General features: G+C 44.6%; 1 protein-coding gene across 2 annotated transcripts in view; it reads right to left on the reverse strand.

The window, feature by feature from the left end:
• Positions 1-1959: 1959 nt before the first annotated feature.
• The window catches only part of PSMD11 (proteasome 26S subunit, non-ATPase 11), a 29005-nt gene continuing 9864 nt past the window's right edge, over positions 1960-21100 (reverse strand). Inside the window, exons 4-14 of one of the 2 annotated variants that reach the window (XM_061390409.1) lie at positions 16258-16329; positions 15804-15861; positions 13697-13891; positions 9481-9625; positions 8503-8563; positions 6667-6729; positions 4917-5042; positions 4404-4439; positions 4095-4146; positions 3654-3796; positions 1960-2984 (exon numbers count right to left, since the gene is read on the reverse strand). In XM_061390409.1, coding sequence (XP_061246393.1) covers positions 3654-3796; positions 4095-4146; positions 4404-4439; positions 4917-5042; positions 6667-6729; positions 8503-8563; positions 9481-9625; positions 13697-13891; positions 15804-15861; positions 16258-16329 — 951 coding nt within the window. In that variant the 3' untranslated portion in view covers positions 1960-2984. Of the gene's footprint in view, positions 2985-3260; positions 3535-3653; positions 3797-4094; positions 4147-4403; positions 4440-4916; positions 5043-6666; positions 6730-8502; positions 8564-9480; positions 9626-13696; positions 13892-15803; positions 15862-16257; positions 16330-21100 lie in introns of those variants that run through there. The other variant, XM_061390408.1, reaches the window with a different exon arrangement.

The raw sequence follows: 21100 nt of genomic DNA on the forward strand, positions 1-21100 counted from the left end.
TCGCGTTGGCCTGGGCCTTTTCCAGCCTGGCCACTCTCATGTCCTCTCTTGCCTTTGTCCAGTCAGCCCTCACCTACTACCTTCAAAAAGAGCTCTTGGCAGAACTATCCCAACCTCCTCACACTTGTCAGAGGTGAAGTCACGTGTGCAGCAGGGCATGAATGGGATGGTGCTGCCAGCATACTGGCTGTTGTGACCGAGGAACCCTAGACGCTGTCCACGCGTGTCATGCCCGCTCTGTTTTGAGGAGCCACACCACTCTGCTCACCCAGCCCACCACCACCCTCCTCAAGCTCCCATCACTGCTCCAAATGCGAAGCAAGGAAGAGCAACCATCTGCCCGAAACGGCAGAATCAAGGACCCAGGAGGCAGACCCAGATAAATGATGCACAGCTGTTTTCTTCCCGCTCTTCACCAGAGAACTGCAGGGAAGCGCTCCAGATCCCACCCCCATCCATCAGCCTCTTTATCCTATAGTCTGTCTCTAGCTGCCGGAAGGGCCAGCCCGCTTGGGACATGCGCTGCTGAGCTAGGACTTCCTGGAGCGTTCCCATGCTCTGCATGCCCCCTTCCCAAGGAAGGGAGGTCAGTGCCCCAGTCAGCCAGCCCCCGAAAGGGTTCCAGTAAAGCCAGGCTGAGCCCTGGCTCCTAAGGAAGTATGCTTTGTTCTCTCAGGCATCACAGAGCAGCATCTAGTGGCCCTTCTGGGCAGCACAGATTACATAACTCTAGCCTGCAGCAGGGTTTCAGAGCCAAGGGCCTCAGCCGCCGCTCCCAACGCCATCAGTATCTCATGAACACACAAGGAAGCCCTGGCACCGCGAAGCCTAGTGCCAGGGAGGGCCTCTAAGTGAGGGAGCCAGGCCCAGGCTAGCCCATGGGCCACCCCACCCTCTCAGCTGCAGCTGGATGCAGCTTATCGAGGTCTGGGAAAGGAAGCAGTCCTGCGAAGTCTAGAGCAGTGCTGTCTGAAAAACAGTAATAGTAATGTGAGCCACAAACACAAGCCACAGAGTTAACTCAGTATTTTCTAGCGGCCACATTTAAAAAGTGAAAGAAACAGGTGAATTTTAATAGTATATTTTATGTAACCTAGTAAGTGCACAAAATATTTCAACATATGTAAAAAGGAAGTTGAGCAATGAGTTTTTCATTCTTTTTTCACCTTCTTCAAAGTATTCTGGTTTGTTTACTTTTGCAAGACACCCCAGTTTGAACGAGCCACACTTCAAGGGCTGAATGGCCGCACGGGGCCTGCAGCCACACACTGGGCAGCACAGGTCTAGAGGAGTCAGCAGACACGCTGAGGGAGGGGAGGGCAGGCTCTGAGCTCCTGGGACTGCCAAGCCTGCTCTGGTCCTGGATCCTGTGGGATATTTTTAAAGCCCTTTATTGAAGCACAACTCCTCCTCAAGTAGAACTATACACAGAGACACCACGTTGAAACATGACAGAGAGTGGCTCGGACTGGAGTTGGCAGCTAGAGCTCACCCCTTCCTCCCCGTGGCCCCAGAGTCCCACAGGAGTCTGAGGAGCAGGATGAAAACCAATGCTTTTGAACAAGATCCAAAAAAACTAAAACTAAACCACAACTGAATGCCAGGATTCTCCAGGCATCTGCCCTTCTGCTAACTGCATGTAACCCTCCCACCGCAATTACCCACAGAGGAAGCACCATCCTTGCTGTGCAGGTGAGGAAACAGGTTCAGAGGATATTACAACCCAAACCCCATGTCCTCACTGGACCACGAGACCTTGGAAAAACAAAGATAACTGAGCCCTTGTGCCCATTTCAGACCTCACAGACCAACCTTCTCACCCAAAGGCCTCCACATGACCCTGGCTCTAAAGGTCTCCCATGGAGCGAATTTGAGACAGCAGAGCTCTGTCCAGTCTCGAGGGCTACACTGACCTGTCTGGACTTGATCAGAAGCCCTCCAGCACTCAAGAAAGGACACTTTTTGAAAAAAAAAAATTGTTTTTATTGGAACTCATCTGAACATCAGATATACCTGGTGTTGGTTAGCAAGAACCGTTTGTACATTTGATATTGATGGTGCCAAAACCAAAACAGTGACTGGACATGATGGGGAAAGATGGTGAGAACAAAAACCTGATTCTGGAGAGGAAAATAAAAGCCAGTCAGATTCAGTGAGGATGCAAAACCTGGTACAACAAAATCCTTTTACAAAATATAAATTTATTACGAAAACCTGGAAGGATAATCTGAGAAAGGGAAAGAAAGATAAAAGGAAGGCAGCAAGAAGGAAGGAGGCAGGAAGGGGAGAGGAAAAAAGAGGGGAGAGAGGAAATGAGAGGAAGAAGAGAATACAGCTGAGCACAACAGAGGCGCAGAAGCTTACCTGCCCAAATGGCATTAAAGCCTTGCTATATAATCTCATCGTAAGACAAAGCATGCGGAAAACAGTGCTCTACCTCCCATCCGTCCCATTTCTAAGAGGTAAATAAAGACGCTCCCTGGGAGGGGGACATGAGGTTGCTCAAAAACCCAACAACGAAAATTAAGAGGAGGAAAAAAAAAACCCACACCCCACAGTCTCATTTCCAACGTTCACTGTTTAAAAAAGGAATAAATCCATCTGACAGCAGGAGAGGAGCGGTGGGACAGGGAGAGAAGCTGAAGGGTTTCAGACAGCCGGACTCCCCTGGGGGCAGAGGAGGAAGGGAGGGAGACATGGGGTGGTCATCTGGCTGGGGAGGGTGGGGGCGGGAAGGAGGGAGAGACAGAAAAGAGCAGAGGAGGGGGGCAATTAAAACACTGACGTCTAATCTAGTTTACTGTGTTAAAAAGAGCCACATGCACAGCAGGCCCCTGAGGGCCCACACTGCTCCCCGTGTGGCCACGGTGGGCACGAGCTCCCGGCCACGTCCCATTCCTTCCAGGGTTGAGCGGAGCCGTGCAGGCGCTGCTGCTGCTGCTGCAGTGGCGGCGGCGGGACCTTCGGCCAGTCTGCTGGGGCCACTGTTGGGGAAGGGCAGGCGGACAGGCCGTATGGCAGGGGACAGAACACCGAAACGCCTCATTTTCAAATAAAAAAGAAAAGAGCAGTCTATACACAGTTGTTTGTTTTGGTTCGGTACAAACAGAATAAAAAGTCGTTGCTTTGATGGTCAGGCAAACACCCAATTCGGAAGAGGAGGCAAGGTGACGCCCAGCGGGTGGGTTAGGAGCCCCGGTGGCTGGTGGAGCGCCTGGCTTGGCGGCCCTCTCCCGGGAGGCAGAGAGCACAGCTTTAGGTAGTGTAAGCCTTTTTCCTTTTATTTAGAATAACCTTTTTTTTTTTTCCTTTTTCTTTTTTTTTAAGCAATTTTCCCACTCCCAAGTCGGGCCAGTAAAGATTACATGAAAACTGGCACACCTATCGGCTGGAATACAGATGCACCAAATGAGGATTTAAAAACTTTCCGAGCGAAAAGTAGAACAGAAAGAAAAAAGAATCTCCTAGCATTTTCCCCAAAGGTTTCACTCTCCCGCCACACACACTCTCCAAAGGACCGCTACAGATCCAACTCTGCAAGAGAAGACAGAGCAGTGTCAATCGGGGAAGCCGCCCGCAAGGCCACCGGGAGGCGTTCAGTCTCAGCAGGCAGAAGACAGCGCTGCCCGGGCCGGCCCGGCGCCAGCACTCACCTATGTCAGCTTCTTGGCTTTGTTGTAGAGGGAATCCACTACTTTACTCATGTTCTGAATTGTTTCCAGAGCAGCTTCATAGGTTTTATCTACTGGGGGTTCATCGAAAATAATCAAGACACCCTCCCCCTGGTCCAAGATCCCTGCAGGAAACACAAGCGAACCCAGGTAAAAGCAAGGATTAGACACACAAGCACTGAAGATGCAGCCTGCTCCCTAGCTGCCTCACTTTCTCCAGAAAGGAGGGGCAATAGTCACCTTCCTGTTCCCTTTGTGCGTGTTTATTATACGCTCTCATCACAGGGATGAGGTGGGCAAGGATCCCAGGGCGCCACCAAGGGGAACAACAGAGCGTCGTCATCCAACATCAACAAGAGCATGATGCCTCCTCACCACTTCATCACCTCCACCAGCACCCTCGCCTGTATGGCTGCTACTCACCATGAAATTTCTTGTCAAGAATCATCTGTGATAATTTCCTTTCCACGTCGGCCTAAAATCAAAGCACATGATTAAGGGGATCAGCTATCTACTGACAGCTAAGTGACACAAAAGTCTTGTATAAAAGGGTCCCAGGGCAAATGGCTTGAAACAGCAACACTGCAGCTCCACTCTGAGCCCACGGCCCCCAGTCCCCACTGAGCAGTAGGTTGGGGAGCTTTGCAATAAGGCCTGGTAGGTGTCAACGGCAGCCCCTCCACCTGCGCCCTTCCCCATCCCCACCCTCCAGACAAGCTCAGGACTCCTTACCTTGGAGAGTTTGATGAGGCTAGATATGTGTTCGATCTAAAAGGAAAGGTAAAAAGACACCAACACAGAAAGTTTTACTTTCGCCTCTAATACTGGGATGAGGGTAGTGCCGTATCTTGGATCCCGGCTGCATGTCATGGCCAGATCCTCTTTAGCCATGCCTGGTCCATCTGCCTTCCCTGCATCATTACAATGACCACACTCCTGTCCCACATGCCCAGAGGAGACAGCATTTACCACACGCACGGTGACTGCAAAAACGGAGAGGAGGCTGCACCGAAAACAGGCAGGGGCGACCTCACCAGCCTCCACCTGACACCCCCCTCTCCTCAACTCTTGTTCCCTGTCATAAAATCCCAAGCTCTTAGGGGGTCTCCTGCCTAATCCCAGGCACACCCTTGGTAGCAAGTTCCCATCTGGATGGGTGTGGGAAGGGAGGGGGAGACAGTGAGGAAGCCGAGCCAGAAACCCCCTCCCACCAGAGAAGAGCTGGAGTCCCCAGGAGGTTCTTACCTGTACTCGGGAAAAGGGCTCGATGACTCGGATCAGGTTCTGTTCCAGTAAGTTATCATACAGCTTGGCCAAGTGTGTGCTGATGATGGGGTCGTCCCGGAGCTCCGCCCGGTAGTCTGTCAGGGCCTGCCAAGAGAGCAGAGAAGGGCACAGAGGAGAGCTGAAAGCCACGGGCTACTTGCGGCTCCCTACAGAGTGTGCTGGCCCCGTAATTACACGCTCGACCCAAGAGGCCTGGAGGGTTTGCAGAAATGAAGGAGCTGCCATGAAGGCAGAAGACAAGGAACGCAAAGAAATGAAAGATGAAGCCTACCCTAGGCACCTTGCTTCTGTCTGAAAGCCTCACACTGACCACTCAAACCATGCAAGCCCCACGAGCAGTTCAGCTTACAAGCTGAATTCACTGCACAAGCAGTTCTCAATGTGTGTTTCACAGAACAAGCACAGCCTCCAAGGCAGTGGGAGCAGGGGAATTCTGATGCTAAATAATGGGAAATGCTGAATTGCACAGCTAGCTCTTAGGGTTTTATAAGGAATATCAGCACAACATAGCTGCAGGTACCAGAAAACAAAGTCCCTTTTTAATTTTGTTAGCCCTAGTGTTTCCCAAATATCTGATCATGGTCTTTTTTTTTAATCCCCCCTGCTAGAAATGTTCCATCCAAATTTGGGGATAAAATAATCTAAACTCTTTGTTTATTCATGTATGTGATCTATTTATCTTTAATAATATTCTTCAGTATCCCGCCTCATTTTAGCTGTGCTTTAACGTGTTAAGGGAAGCAAGCAAATCAAGCCAAGTAAGGAAATGAAACTGACAAGAAATCTCAAGGAAGATGATGAACCTTGGGGACAGTCAGAGAGCCACAATGTCTAGTTTCTATTTTTCTTCCTGGATCTAGGTTTGTTTTTATTAAGTTGGTCTTTATACTCAGATTAACAGGAAGCAGACTCAGAAAAGTATAAGTCTCACCCTGCTGCTTAGACAGGTTTTTCTCCCTTTCTAAACCTTCGCAAACATTGAGTGAAAGGCACAGGAGGCTAAGTAAGCCTAGAATTTCATCCTAAGGAAGAGTCTTTCAGCCCAGATGCACACATCACCACTGATGTCCACAGAGGAGACGCAAACCTGGCATTTCTGGAGCTGAAGGAACATCTAAGACCATGTCATATGGTGCCTGTGTCAGACCCTGATGCAAGTTAGCTGTGCGACTCAGGCATTCTCTTTAAATCCCAGCTTCCCCAAGCATAAAATGTAGGTAATAGGTTTGTTGTGAAAAATGAAGTGCAAGACAGATGACAGAACTTTATGAAACTGAAATGTACTGTATATAAATGAGATTTCACAACTCAAGTTTCACTGTACAAAAGCTTAACTACTTCTTGGGGGTGGGGAAAAGAGTTCTTAATTTTGGGTTCCTTAATGTTTACTTGTTTATTTTAGCTGCACTGGGTCTTTGTAATGGCACAGATCTAGTCCCCTGACCAGGGATGAACCCGGGCCCCTGGACCCCTGCGTTGGGAGTCTTGGCCACTGGACCACCAAGGAAGTCTCTACGTCTTGGTTTTGACCCTGTACTATACTTAAGGTGTAACCATGGGGAAACTGGGTGAATGGGACATGGGGTCACCTGTACTATCTTTACAACTTCTTGTGAAACTGTAAGCATTTAAAGATGAAAAAACATTTTAAGTACTTAAATGGCCCTCCCCTCCACCTGGTTCCCTAGCAACCCAATACCATGCTTACCTTTTCAAAATCTGCCAGTGATCTGTTCTTGCTCGCCTGAGCCACACATTTTAATGCTTCTGTCTAAGAATAAAGAGAAGAAGAGTGACAGTGATCTATTCCGCACACTCACATCTCCACAAGTCATAAGAAACGTGATTCATCCACACAACTCCTGGCTATCAGGAAGAACCTGCCCCATGACTCTTCTTCTTCAGAGGCCTGGGAAGAAAAGCCAGAGGAATGGAGTACCACTGTGTGCCAGTTTCCCTCCAAAAGCAGAAGTGATGTGAAGATACTAGGAAGTACAAAGTTTTCCAAAAGAAAGGCTTTGATAAAGCATTCTCCAAAGATGAGAAGCTAAAAGGGAAAATGGCCAGAGAGGTGTGAATCCTTTCCCCTCCTCCAAGACTCCCTACCCTTACCTACACCCCCGGATGCCTTCCTGCCCTGAGACTTGATCACACCTCGTGCTTTATCAAAACTCACTCTGCTGGGTTTGGTGCAGGACATAAGCCAAGATTTACTTGCATTGGAATTGAGGCATCAAAACTCTACATATTACACTGAATGTTAAAACCCCAGAGTGATGAAGGTATAATTAACGGTTGAGGGGCAACCTCTAATCTGGTTATACAAGACACCTGACCAAGCTAGTAAGTCTGCACTCAGCAAGAAATCTGCAACATTCATCATCTGAGAGGTGGGCCTGACTCCTGCTTGAAAGCTGTCATCAAGGTACAAAGAACAAGAAGGAGCTCCTCTGGTACCAGCCTCTGTACTTAAACAAGGATGTAGTGTCTTCTACAGCAGACTTTAAAAATGATGCAAAACTCATCACTAGTAGAGTCTGTTCCAGCATCTGTCCTACAGACTGAAAAATGATGCGAACAGCCTGAAACTCAGAGCTAGATAACCCAAGCTCAAAGTCTGACTTCACCAGTACTAGCTACTTGCCCTTGTGCTCTGGACACTTCACCTCTCTTGGCCCACCTCATTAACTCTAATTCTAGATATGACAGTGAGTCTTTCATTACAGTAATAACCAATATCCTTTTGGTCAAAACGAGGGGCTGATATGAAACTTCTTCTGATGAAAAGTCAATTAGGGCCATTTGTATAGATAGAAGCTATCGTCTGCAGTGGACATTCCATCAAAGATACAGTGAGATGGCCAATGTTTCTGTAGACACAACTGCACTCAAAACCTAGAAAGATTACTCTTACTTCCTAGTGATAATCAAGCAAAATACAAAGAAGTGATGATGCACACATCTGAAACATCACCTTTACACAGAGCACTCTTACCTGCTCAGGCATAAAAGGCATCTCACACAGGGCTACCAACCACCGAAGGTCTCTTCGTGACCACACCCAAACTCAGGAAATGAGTGGGAAGGTATGATGGACATGAGAAGCCCTCAAGTGAGCCATCAATCCTAGTTTCTGCACCAGGTAATCCAACCTCTCTGAAGGACATGTGCACCAGACCTTACCCGGCTCCACTGTCTTAAAGAATATTATTCCATACATTAAATTTTCAAGCCAAGCTCATAGGAGATATACTTTCTGGTTGAAGCCAAATGCAACCTAACCCACTATAAATGCTACAGTTCAATTCTGAGTTAAGTTCCTCAAACCACCTGATACCCACAAGAGCACCAAACACTGACTTTTCGGGCCCAGAACTAACAGTACAGGAATTACACTAAAGGAGCTTGATAAACATAAGCGAGGGAGGGCAGAATGAAAAGTAGAATGGCGACCTGAAGAGCACGATATCAGTGAACACCGTGACTGACCACACACTGCCTCAGAGTGAGCAGAGATCAAAATTGCAGTCAAGGCATCCCCTACCTGCCTCCCTGCATACCGAAGTGCAAGCTTCCCGCTCACCAAAGCCTGGACATCTTCTGGGCTAGAAAAAAAAGACAGACTTGGTCAATTGCTCTAGGATGCTATGTTTCTATGTTTAGGCAAATTTCTTCTTCTGTGAAAAGACTCCACCCACAGAAGTAATCAGCCCCCACCCGTAAATCCATACGCTCCTCACACCACAGGAGCCAGGCTTTCTCCACTCTGGGCTCACTGCTGAAAAGCAGAAAAACTGAACTTAAAGAAGAAAGCCACAGTGGGACTTCTCTGGCAGTCCAATAATTAGGACTTGGAGTCCTAATTTCATTGCTGTGGCCCCAGGTTCAACCCCTGGTTGGGGAAATATCCCACAAGCTGTACAGCGTGGCCAAAAAAAAAAAAAAAAAAGGCTATGCAAAATGACTTTATAGATCAAATCCCAGTATAACAGATCTTATAAAAACACAAGCTCTGTTTAATCCCAAGATCCAAAAAAAAATCCCAGTCAGTACCTCATGCATTCCCAAAAAAGAAACATGGAAAAATTCTGTGGAATTCTTTATAAAACATGGAGACATCGAGCTGCCCACACTCGCCGCTGTCACCCTTTTTCAAGCCTTTCCCTAACCTCTCCTCTAACCCCCATTCCGGAAGGCCTAGTGGCTGGTGCTGGTCTATACGCCATTTCCTGGCCCTCTGCCCAGTGCTCAGCAACTCTCTGGACAGAACTGCACGCTGAGGAGAACGTTCCAAGGGGCTGGGAAGGATATTTCTCAAATCTGTCTCCTCAGTTCTAAAAGACTAGGAAGGAAGAGTGCTCTAGATTAGCTTTGATCCTCCCACTCCACCTTAGGCACCCCACAAGGTGGCAGCCACTGCTTCTGTAACTGGCCAATCTCCCTGCCCAAGCTATCCTGACATGGCAGAAAATCTTAGACCAAGGACCTGAGAGCTCATACCCCCAAGTTAACGTGCACCTACGTGTTGAGCATGATTTTGCACAGCAACATGTACTTCAGAGATGTGATGGCCTTGGGGCTATCGATGGAATCATAACCCTCAAAAGCCTCATAGAAATATGAGTATGCAGTTTTCCAATCCTTCTCCTCTGCTGCATGGATGATACCTGGACATTGAAAAGAAAAGGGTAAGAACCATATGAAGTAACAAAACCATAAAATATCACAGCTGGGAAGGGCCTCAAAAATCTATCCCAACCTCATCTACTTATTGATGTGGTCAGGGAAGAATAAAAGACCTGCCCAAAGTCACTGCCATCTAGTGGCAAAGCTGAGATTAGAGCCCAGGTCTTTGAACTCCCAGTTCAATCATCTACCAATATTAATCCCAAACGAGTTAGAGACCCAACTAAAGGGGATGCTAAAAGCCACATATGGTCCTCATGCGTCTCGTCACCACAGCAGTCCCACTATCCTTTGGAACCACTAGACAAGGCCATGCTCACTCTCCATGACACTATCTTCACAAGTCAGAAAGGCGATCCAAACATCTCTCCCTGCTCTGCCCAAATTACTGGCTTTAATAACATCAACCATTTCTTTCTGATAACTTTTCTAAGCTTGACATTTTTAAGTAGCTTTCATGAGATGGGAAAAAAAAAAAACCCAACCTCTTATATAGTCTCATTCCAGATACTGGTCATTTACAATTTTATAGATATACTTTTGCTGTGATGCAGTCAATACATGAATTTCACATAATGCCAAATTCATGAACTTAACTGTACACACTTAAGCAGTATTTCTTTAGGGTAATATGCTACATACTTTATCTAACCAATTCTCTGCTGTTTAGAAGCCGAGTTGCTCCCAATAAGCCTAACTTTGACTGAATCTGCAATTATTACCAACCTATGCTATCACTTGGGATGACATGAAAAATAGTACTTTCTAGCTTGAAAGGCATCTAAGCCTAAGATTCTCTATATCAGTTCTAACCCTGCCTCAGCCCCATCCATGTGTCCACCTCAGGACTTCCCAATTTTTTCACAGCAAGGTACAGAAGAAAGTACTCAGTATTCTGGAGTAAAAGGATGAAAATGCTCATACATGACCCCAGGGGATCCATGTTTCAGACCTACCTGTCATATGCCTGTGTGCCTGGCACACCAGTTGGGAACTTCTACTTGATAACCACTACTGAGTGGTATGTGCCATACCCAGGGCTTTTACTTTACCCAGAAAGCCTCCCGTTCAGCAGCCATAGGAATCAGACCCTTATACTTAACTACAGAGGCCTGGGGACTTCCCTGGTGGCTCAGACAGTAAAGAATCTGCTTGCAATGAGGGAGACCAAGGTTCGATCCCTTGATTGGGAAGATCCCGTGGAGGAGGGCATGGCAACCCTCTCCAGTATTCTTGCCTGGAGAATCCCCATGGACAGAGGAGCCTGGCTAGAAACAGTCCATGGGGTTGCAAACAGATACGACTGAGCAACTGAGCACACAGAGGCCTGAAGAAAACCCACCCTCCTCTGTAGCCAAGGAGACTTCCTCAAAAATATCCAACAAACTATTATTAACACTGCCAAATTCAATGAGACAAATGCCCATTTTTCCTTTCCTCCCCGTCTAAAGCTAGAATAGACCAGACGAAAAATAAGACTGGTATTAAAAAAAAAAAAAGTAAAATAAGGCCCAAGAACTGGTATACTGCATTCTCAAACACATTAGCAAATGTAGACCACATGAGGACTATAACCATCACAACTGGCGTAGGACATTAAAAAAAAAACAAAAACAAAAAAACACTAGCCTGTTACTCATTCAACACCAATATTAACAAGGGCCCACCATATGCCAAGCACTGATATAGCTATTATAGAGGAAATAAAAATATGAATAAGGTGCTGAAGCAGCTCACAGTCTCACAGCAGTCATCAAAACAGACAGAAGGAGATTAGTATCGTAATACACACCAAAGAATATACAATTCACAAGGAAGTCCAAAGTGAAGAAGGCACTCATGAGGGTTTATAAAGGAAACATGCAAGCTGGATCTAGAAGGATGCACAGGACTTTGTCAAGGGGACAAGACGGAAAGGGGAATTCCAAGCAAAGAATATACAAGAGCAGGAACACAGGAAGTCATTTGGTGACTAGGACTGAAACCATAGATAAGCGTGAAAAGAGTGCCTTCCTTTAGAATGCACAGTTAAAGAGGATAATGCAGAGTCACTGGATTTACACGATCAGATGTGTGTTTCCAAAAAAATGAGACCAGTAAGCAAGACGGATTGGGAAGTGACAGGGACGTTTAGGGCAGTGAAAAGACCATGCCAGTGGTCCACTGGCATTCATGAGAGCAGTGACTGCAGAGACGGAAAAGAACAGGCAGGTGTGGAGACAGACTCAACCTCATCTGGTGACTGACTGCATATGAAGGGTGAAGAAGAGGAAGGGAATCCAAATCACTCCAAAGAGAACAGCCTGAACACCTGAGTCAGTAATTATACCACTAATGAAAATAGGAAATGTAGAATAGAATAGTTTGAGGGGAAGAGTTAAATAATAATTTTGGTTTTTGATGTGCTGAGATTCAGATCTACAGAACATTTAGGTATGGAATTCAGGACAGAGAAGCTACCAGAAATCTAGATGAGGAGACCATTTGTGTGTTACGTAGTAACTAAAGCCACGGGAGAGTATGAGATGAGACAGGAAAAAGGGAGACCAGGAAGAGAAAAGAACTAAGAAAACAACACTGAGGAACACCCACACTTGAGAGACAACAGGGGGAAGAGTGCCTGAGGACAATGACTCAAGGAGGAGACCCGAGAAGACACTGCTGTCAAAGAAGGCTGGACTGCTCAACAGTGTCCAACCTCCAAGAAAGTCAGAGATTACAGGGGAGTAACTGTCTTGAAACGAATCAAAAGACATCAAAGTAACGATACTCTTCCAGCTTTTCCAATAAGCTTGACAGAAAAGGAGAACACAGCAATTTTAAAAGGACAGAGGACTGTGATTTTTCAGCTGGGGTAGTTCAAAGACTGAGAGGAAGATCCAAGTGGAGACAAAAAACTGGACTTGGAAAACTGAAAACTTTTATAAAGGCAGGTAGAAGGATCACACTTGATAACAGGTAAAAACAGTGATACAAATTCTAGGGAGGAAAGAGAAATAAAGGAAGCACACATAAAAATGGCCTCATCTGCTCTGAGAAATATGATGCAAGGTCATCTCCTGACCATGAAAAAAGAACATGATGAAGAGCAGTGGCTTGAAGAAAGTGCCAATTTTGGTCAAAGCAAGGTCCTGTGAGAAGAGCTTACATTCATCAGCTCATTTACTCCTCACCACCATCCTGTAAGGAGGTACAATTATCATCACCATTTTTCAGATGAACTAAAGATAAATTAAGTAACTTGCCCAATCACACAGCTAGAAATTCGCAAAACTAAAATTTCAACCTAGAAAAGCCATTTTCTAGAGCTTCTGCTGGTCACCTGAATGACAAAACATGCCAAATGACATTTACAATACCTGAGAGGCAAGCATGGCAGCTGTTATCTCCCTCTTACAGTTTTATATGGAAACAAAGATGGCAAAGAGGTAACATCAGGGCTTAAACTAGTCCTCTGCCTCCAATCCCAACACCCTCCAACAATGGTAATAAATCATAACTAATAAAAGCTGCTGACTGCAAGTATCCTCCTGCCACTCCATGGCCTCCCAGCCCAGTTCCCACACTTCTTAAGAAGGCAATTCACTACACTCTCCTGTAGGGGTGGGGGTTGGGGGTGGGGTCCTTTCCTCAGCCTTGATATGAGGTCCTTTAGAAAAGCCTAGCATGCTCTACAAAGGTCTCCAACTGTCAAAAGACTTGGGTTAGTCCAGTCCTGGAAAGGAGTGCTACCATCCTGAGTAACTGACAAAGACAGAAGAGAAGGAAGAGCTTTTTAAAACCTAAGTGAGACCTCTCTAGGATGCTGGTGCCAACAATCAGGTTGCCTGTTCAACCACAGATAAGCAGGTTCTTAGTATTATTTAGGCAGTTCATAGCAAGTGAAGAGGAGGCGGGCAGCTAGTTAGAGGGGTAACCTTCCAACTGGTTTCCCTGAGGAAGCCTAAGCCAAAACAGCCAATTTTATTCTTCAGCCCCAACTCCAGATTCCTTCCACCTGTGAGGTAAGATGAGCTTTAAGAAAACATCACATGAGTTTCTAAGGGTGTTACCTGACTGCATATCCAAGGTGGCCTGCAATTTAGGGGGGCAGTAAATGGCATTTGCTGTGGTTCGAGCAGAGGTTAAGGCAGCTCGGGCTTTTGGCAGGTTGCTCAGGGCATGGTAGGTTTTGCTTTCTAAAAGCTGTACTTCCACCAAAAGGGCTTTGTCATCCATCTTTTTCAACTCCCGAAGCAACTGAGAACCTAGAGAAAGAAAATACAGATACCTCTTGTTAGCTATAATCTTAATACTTTAATACCGGACTATTTCCCTCTCTCACCCTTATAAGAACACTCAGGATAAAGAAACCTGCCTGAACTCAAAACGAGGTTATCTATTCACAAGATTTACATTTTCTGCTAAGGTGTTGTCTTCCAAAAGAGAAACACAGATCTCTTTGAAAGCTTTCTGCATACAAAAGACATTACAGCCAAGAATGTGACGAGCTTACTCCTAAGATTCAAATAAAAGTGGGAATCCCCACCCAGAAAATGCTGAAATTACTTATCCAGTTCAGACAGGCACTTGATCGCACTCTATTCCTATCCAATAATCCTGAAACTGCATAAGAAATATGAGGCACTAGGGTTGTTGGGGAAAGCAAAGAGATTAGGATATACTAACGTTCTGCAAACACCCCTTCTTCCCCAGGCTCAACATCATTAATTTAGTCATTAAGGAAATATAAATCAAAGCCAATATGCGATACTACTCCACACACACTAAGATGGCTAAAGTTAAAAACACAGACAATATCAACAAGTGTTGGTGAGGATGTGGAGAAACTGGAACTCTCCTCATACACTGCTGGTGAGAATGTACAATGGTGTGGCCACTTTAAAAAGCAGTTTGGCTGTTCCTCAAAAGCTAAAGAGAGTCACTATATGCCAGGAATTCTACTCCTGGGTATATACCCAAAAGAAAACCATGTCCACATAAAACCTGTTTATAGCAGCATTCATAATAGCCAAAAAGTGGAAACAATCTCAGTGTCCATCAACCTGATGAAGGGATAATATGATACAATGGAGTATTACTTAGCAATAAAAAGGAATGAAGCATTGCCATATGCTACAACATGGATGAACACTGAGAACATGCTGGAGAAAGAAGCCACTCACAAAGGCCACACACTGCGTGGCTCCATTATGTGCAGTGTCCAGAACAGACAAGTCTACAGAGGCAAAACTAGTTAGTGATTGCCTTGGGATGGTGGGCACACAGAGGATGAATGGGGGGTTAACAGGAAGTGACAGCTGATGGATACAAGGTTACTTTCTAGGGTGATGAAAATGTTCTGAAATCAGATAGTGGTGACAATTGCACTTTGTGAACAGACTAAAAATCACTGGCTGTACACTTTTAAAGGGTGCATTTTATGGTCTGTGAATTATATCTCTATTAAAGCAGTTTTCTTTTTTTTTAATGCTACTTGTTAGAACCATATGAAAATAGCACTTCTGCAGGATAAGAATTACATACTGGCAATTTTTCAACTTAATAGATCACGAAAGTCATGTCCTTCCACCTGGAGAAAATAGTCCAGCTATATCCATTAATTTTTTAAAAAGCAGCAGGCAAAGATTTTAGGGTGCTTAGCAGCAGCAGCAGCAAAGGCCAAAAGAAGCCTTTAGCTGGCCCACTTTAGGTTTCCTGTATGTATTTACATCCAGTTAACTTTTTGATCTTTAAAACTGATTTTAATGATAATTATAAACAGATATAGTAAATGTAACGGTCAATAAATACTTGCAGTTTCACCCTTTTGTTTTCTAATGTTGATAGTTTCTTAGAACTTCTAAATGCCATTTTTCCATGACAGATTCAGTAATTATAAGCCACTTTAAATCTTCTAAGATATAGGCAGAATATAAATTATTAATACATAACTAATAAGAGTACCCAGGTTCAGAATACATTCATTTAGCCAGCTAAGATGGAGAAGGAAATGGCAACCTGCTCCAGTATTCTTGCCTGGAGAATTCCATGGACAGACGAGCCTGGTGGGCTACAGTCCATGGGGTCGCAAAGAATCGGATATGACTGAGCACGCACGCACACACACATACACAGAGCCAGCTAAGACACTTCACTAGCTTCCACCAGCTTACTTACCCAAATGCAATGCTTCCTGGTACCTCTTGGTATCAAAGTACAAAGACACCAGTCTTGCCTAGGAAAGAGAAAAGGCATTGACTGATGGAAAGGGGAGAAAAAAAGCCAAAGAAAGAAATCAAAGATTGACAGTCACAGAACTGTTACTGCTGAATATTCAAGTCCTGATGATAGCATCAAATTCAGCCTAAAAAAAAAATCATCTAGCCCATGATATTATCTCCTATTATAGCCAATGACTAAACCATGCTGCTGCTTACTTTTCTGAGCCAAGCAGCAGGTCTGTATCAAAGCTTCAACCAGAGCAATTCTCATGAGCAGGTCTACTACCCATCATTATGGGTACACAGAATACAAAGCTGCTGAAAATACTTTTGATCAGGATGGTGTTATTTATAATCACAGTCTGTCAAACGTCTAGAGACCTGAGATCAATACCAACACAGGCACATACCTCCAAAGCTTGGCGTAAGAAAGTTCTCTTCTCTGATTTGGCCCACTCGATGCACTCTAAACACAACTCGACCTGCAACAGGGAGAGACAGTATATGCAACATTATGTCCTCACGTTCTTCCCACAAGCCTTGCTCGGGAGAACAGCTGTCATTTCCTCCTTATGCATTACTATCCATGTTTACTGTCTCAGGAGCATGCCTTGATCATAGTATCTCAAGATGTATGCTGCTGCTGCTGCTAAGCCGCTTCAGTCATGTCCGACTCTGTGTGACCCCATAGACAGCAGCCCACCAGGTTCCCCCATCCCTGGGATTCTCCAGGCAAGAATACTGGAGTGGGTTGCCATTTCCTTCCCCAATGCATGAAAGTGAAAAGTGAAAGTGAAGTCGCTCAGTCGTGTCCGACTCTTTACAACCCCATGGACTGCAACCTACCAGGCTCCTCCGCCCATGGGGTTTTCCAGGCAAGAGTACTGGAGTGGGGTGCCATTGCCTTCTCCGCTCAATATGTATAGCATACTGGAAAATCAACTTGGCTTTTTACACACAGAGTATATTTGTGCTTAGACTGTTCCTTTGGAAAAGAGCTTTGTCTTCAAGATTCCTCATCTACCTTCTCAGGAGGGACCCAGACTACATATGCAGTCCTGGAATGTAGAGTTAGTTCTATAATGGCTGAGACATTTTTAAAGCAGAAATTTTTCCCTGAATAGTAACAATAATGTGTTCATATGACTATATCAGTCATAAAGGGGAGAAATTCTCAGTCTAGGCACAAGTGTCTTACTCTTCCAACGGTTGCTTTTAAGATTCAAAAGGCCCAGCTGACTCTTCCCTTCCAGAGTTTACAAAGCGCAAGTAACAATTCTCATCACAGTACAGCAAACTTAGCTTGTATGAAAGTGAGTAAAAAGAAATTAAAATTAGCCTAACACTTAAAGGGGCTTTTTAAACTTTCTATAAAGGAACTCTGAACTCCCAGTTCTACCTGCTACCCAAGCAGTAATGTCCCATGCAAAGTAACTATCTTAAGTGTTCTAGGCCAGGTGGTCTACATGCCATCAGGTATCCTTGCCACAGGAGTTCTGACAAGTACGTATTAAGTGCTGCAGATCATCTATCACTTCTGTTACTGCAAGTTTATATTAAGATTCACAATCAGAGCATAAGATAAAAAGAAACTGAGCTTTCCAGAAAACTAACTGGTAAAATAAAGCTCAGTAGATAAGTGAATGCCTTTACATGGTATTTGGAAGATTCATCAGCAAGTCAATGAAAACTTTATAACTCACCGGAGGGGGCCCCCTAGTGGCTACTCAATCCGCAACTCTAAACTCAATCACCCTCATGAATTCTACAAAACCTGAAATAAAAGCAGGCCAATCACAATTTCAGTTTTGAGTTATGTTCTAAAAGACCAAAATCAAAGTAAGATTTCTGTTCATACATGAATGGAACTGAAAATATTTTGCTGAATATTTTTAGCAACAAGAATAAAAGTCTTTAGTCCTCCGTGTTTTGCGGGACTAAGAAACGCTTACCAACAGTTTTACCCAGCAAGTTTAACAATGCTGAAATGAATGCCTAGGCTCCTGATTCAGTAGTCTGGAATAAAAGGTTGGCCTCTCTGATGTACACCCCTAGTTAAGAAACACTGAGTTCTACCCTAGCGTCTTACCTGTCCCCATTTCCCTGACAGTCCAGATGTTAAGTGACCTACCAAAGGTCATGATCAGCCACTGGGACCAGAACTTGACCCAACCTTAACTCACACTTAATAAATTCAGGTCAATAGAGACATTTTTCCTACAGTAGAGAATTTTTACATGAACTATCAGTTTTCAGTTACAGGGTACATGATTTGCAATATCTAGAATTATAATTGGTGAAACCAGCACATGAGTTCTCAGAAAAAAAATTTAAAGGCCACTCACTGCCCTTTTGTTTGAGAGGCTTTGTGCTTTGTTAATGCTAACAATGACAGATAAAGGGGATAGATAATAATACACAAGAAGTCCATGCTTCTGGAGGAAGCCCTTACTTGAGTACAAAAGCTTAAAACAGTCAAATTAGATATTAATGTTTTTAAGCTTTAAATAAATAACACTAAACCATTTTTATATGCTTTTATTCACTAAATTCCTAAGGGAAAAAAAAGTTAACTACCGTTTTAAGTGTGAAATTCTCTGGCACGAACTCCCCTTTTCCATTAAAATAATTATTTAATTCAACAGGATTTTTTGATGTAAGCTTTCTTAAAACGTGCTACTGTGCTTCAGTTGGATAGACTATACCAAAAAATGGCCTCCCAAAGAACTGCCTAGACATACCTGGAAGGTAAAATCAATTCTGGAATTTGAGCTCACTCTTTGGTTAAGGATCTGGTTCAGTCTTCTTTCTCCCCTCTTCACCCTAAATCTCTACTCCCCTTCTCCTTGCCAACCATCCCAATCCTCAGTCACCCACCCCACCCATACAGCCTCACATCCTAGGCAAATGACCAGAACCTAACCTGAATCACATCAGCTTCTGGAACACAGCAAGCTGAAGACCATGCTATAGCTCTATCTGACTTACGGTGAGTCACCAAATACAAAAAGGCAAGGAAAATCCCCTCCCCATACTCTTCCTGTTAAACTCCCCAACACTTCTAGATCTCTTCAGTTTAGTCGCTCAGTTGTGTCCGACTCTTTGCGACCCCTTGAATCACAGCACGCCAGGCCTCCCTGTCCATCACGAACTCCCGGAGTTTACCCAAACTTAGAGTCAGTGATGCCATCCAGCCATCTCATCCTCTGTTGTCCCCTTCTCCTCCTGCCCCCAATCCCTCCCAGCATCAGGGTCTTTTCCACTGAGTCAACTCTTCGCATGAGGTGGCCAAAGTATTGGAGTCTCAGCTTCAGTATCAGTCCTGCCAGTGAACACCCAGGACTGATCTCCTTTAGGATGGACTGGTTGGATCTCCTTGCAGTCCAAGGGACTTTCAAGAGTCTTCTCCAACACCACAGTTCAAAAGCATCAATTCTTCGGTGCTCAGCCTTCTTCACAGTCCAACTCTCACATCCATACATGACCACTGGGAAAACCATAGCCTTGACTAGACGGACCTTTGTTGGCAAAGTAATATCTCTGCTTTTTAATATGCTATCTAGGTTGGTTGTAACTTTCCTTCCAAGGAGTAAGCATCTTTTAATTCCATGGCTTACAAATGTCCTAAAACTTCGTACTTTGCCCCAGGCCTCAACACTTCAATGAGAGTGATCTACCTATGCCTTGCTCCTCTATCCTTTCCCAATACTCAATCGAAGAATTTTAAAAGCACCTAGAATTTTCCACCCTCCCAAGTCAGAGGTCTTGAGTCACGTAGACAAATGCAGCAACAATACCCCATGGTTGTATCTCAAGTCAATAAAGTTAAGTCTTAATTCAACAAAATATCTCCTGAGCATCTACCATGGAGAAGGCATGATTGATACATTCCTTCGACAAATACTAGTTAGGTAGCTTCTTTGGGCCAAACTAAGTGTGGAGGTTACAGCAGTGAATAGGACACAGTAATTATCCTCATGAAATTTATCTTTTAAGTAGCAAATGAATGTTAATAAGCAAAATAAACATGAAGAAAGCAGAAAGAGGGTATTTTAGATACGGTGATAAAGGAAGGTCTCTGAGGAAACGAGATGGAAACAAAGACTTGAAATGATGTGAAGAAGAAAAAAGGCTGTGTTAAGATCAGGCTAAGAGTGAGACTGCCAGGTCAGTACAGTGGTTAAGATTTCATGCTTCCACTGCAAGGGGCACAGGTTAGATCCCTGGTCAGGGAACTAAGATCTCACAAGCCATACAACATGGCCAAAAAAAAATTAGATGTATAAAAATGCCCCAAAGTTAGAACAGTTTAAAGCCAGTGTTACAGCTGTAAATAATGTGAAAGAAAGAACAGTATGGCAGGTGAGGCCAGAGGTAGCCGTGGTCAAGGAATAGCCATGAGTTAGGAATGAGAAAGGTGCTGTGACACCACAAGGCACGCAGGTTGCATCTGAATGAGACTGTATCACAGGAAAGGAGATAGGGCAAACGTCCAAGCGTCCATCGTAAAGACAATCGTCAGAGATGTAACATGTGCAAACACAGCGGGCATCACTGTGGAGTTTAGATCATAGGAACGTCAGCAAGCAAAGATCTCAGAGCAGAGGGCACTGGACACGGAACCACAGAAGGGAAAGGTGCATCATGAAGAGTGTACAGGCCTCGCTCCGCAGACAGTCAAGTGCCCAACAGGCCAGGCACGTGTGGTACACTTCATAGAGTACCAGGAGGTCAGACTGTCCTGCTAAGCTGTACTGTAGAGGAACATAAAATACGAACTCTGCAAGCAATCGAGAGCCACTGAAGGCTCAAGTTCAGGGATGCACAGAGAGGAATAAGATGTTCAGAGGGTTACTGGGTAGGATATCTCTCAAAATGGTGGTACGAGACTTTTGCAGTAGTCTAAGAAATAATTAGAACTCACTGTATGTGAACAATACCTCCAAAAAATAAAAAGAAGAAATAATTAGAACCCAATTAGATGGTAGTTGTACACAGAGAACAAATACAAAAAGGGTGGAGAATAAAGATTGGAGAAAGTTGCATTGACAGAATTTAATAAATGGTTGGATGTTGATGTTGCTATGTTGACTTTGAGGTGCAGACAGAACCATCTGGATGGTTCACAATTTATTCCAAACCAAGCAAATAATCTGTAATCCACAAAAATTACTGAAAGACCTGCTAAGTGGAGTAAGACTCTGGCTGGTTGATAAAAAGCTAAACTACTAATCAATAAAAACAAACAAACAA

Source organism: Bos javanicus, chromosome 19 (genome assembly GCF_032452875.1).
Source record: "Bos javanicus breed banteng chromosome 19, ARS-OSU_banteng_1.0, whole genome shotgun sequence".
Taxonomy (NCBI): domain Eukaryota; kingdom Metazoa; phylum Chordata; class Mammalia; order Artiodactyla; family Bovidae; genus Bos; species Bos javanicus.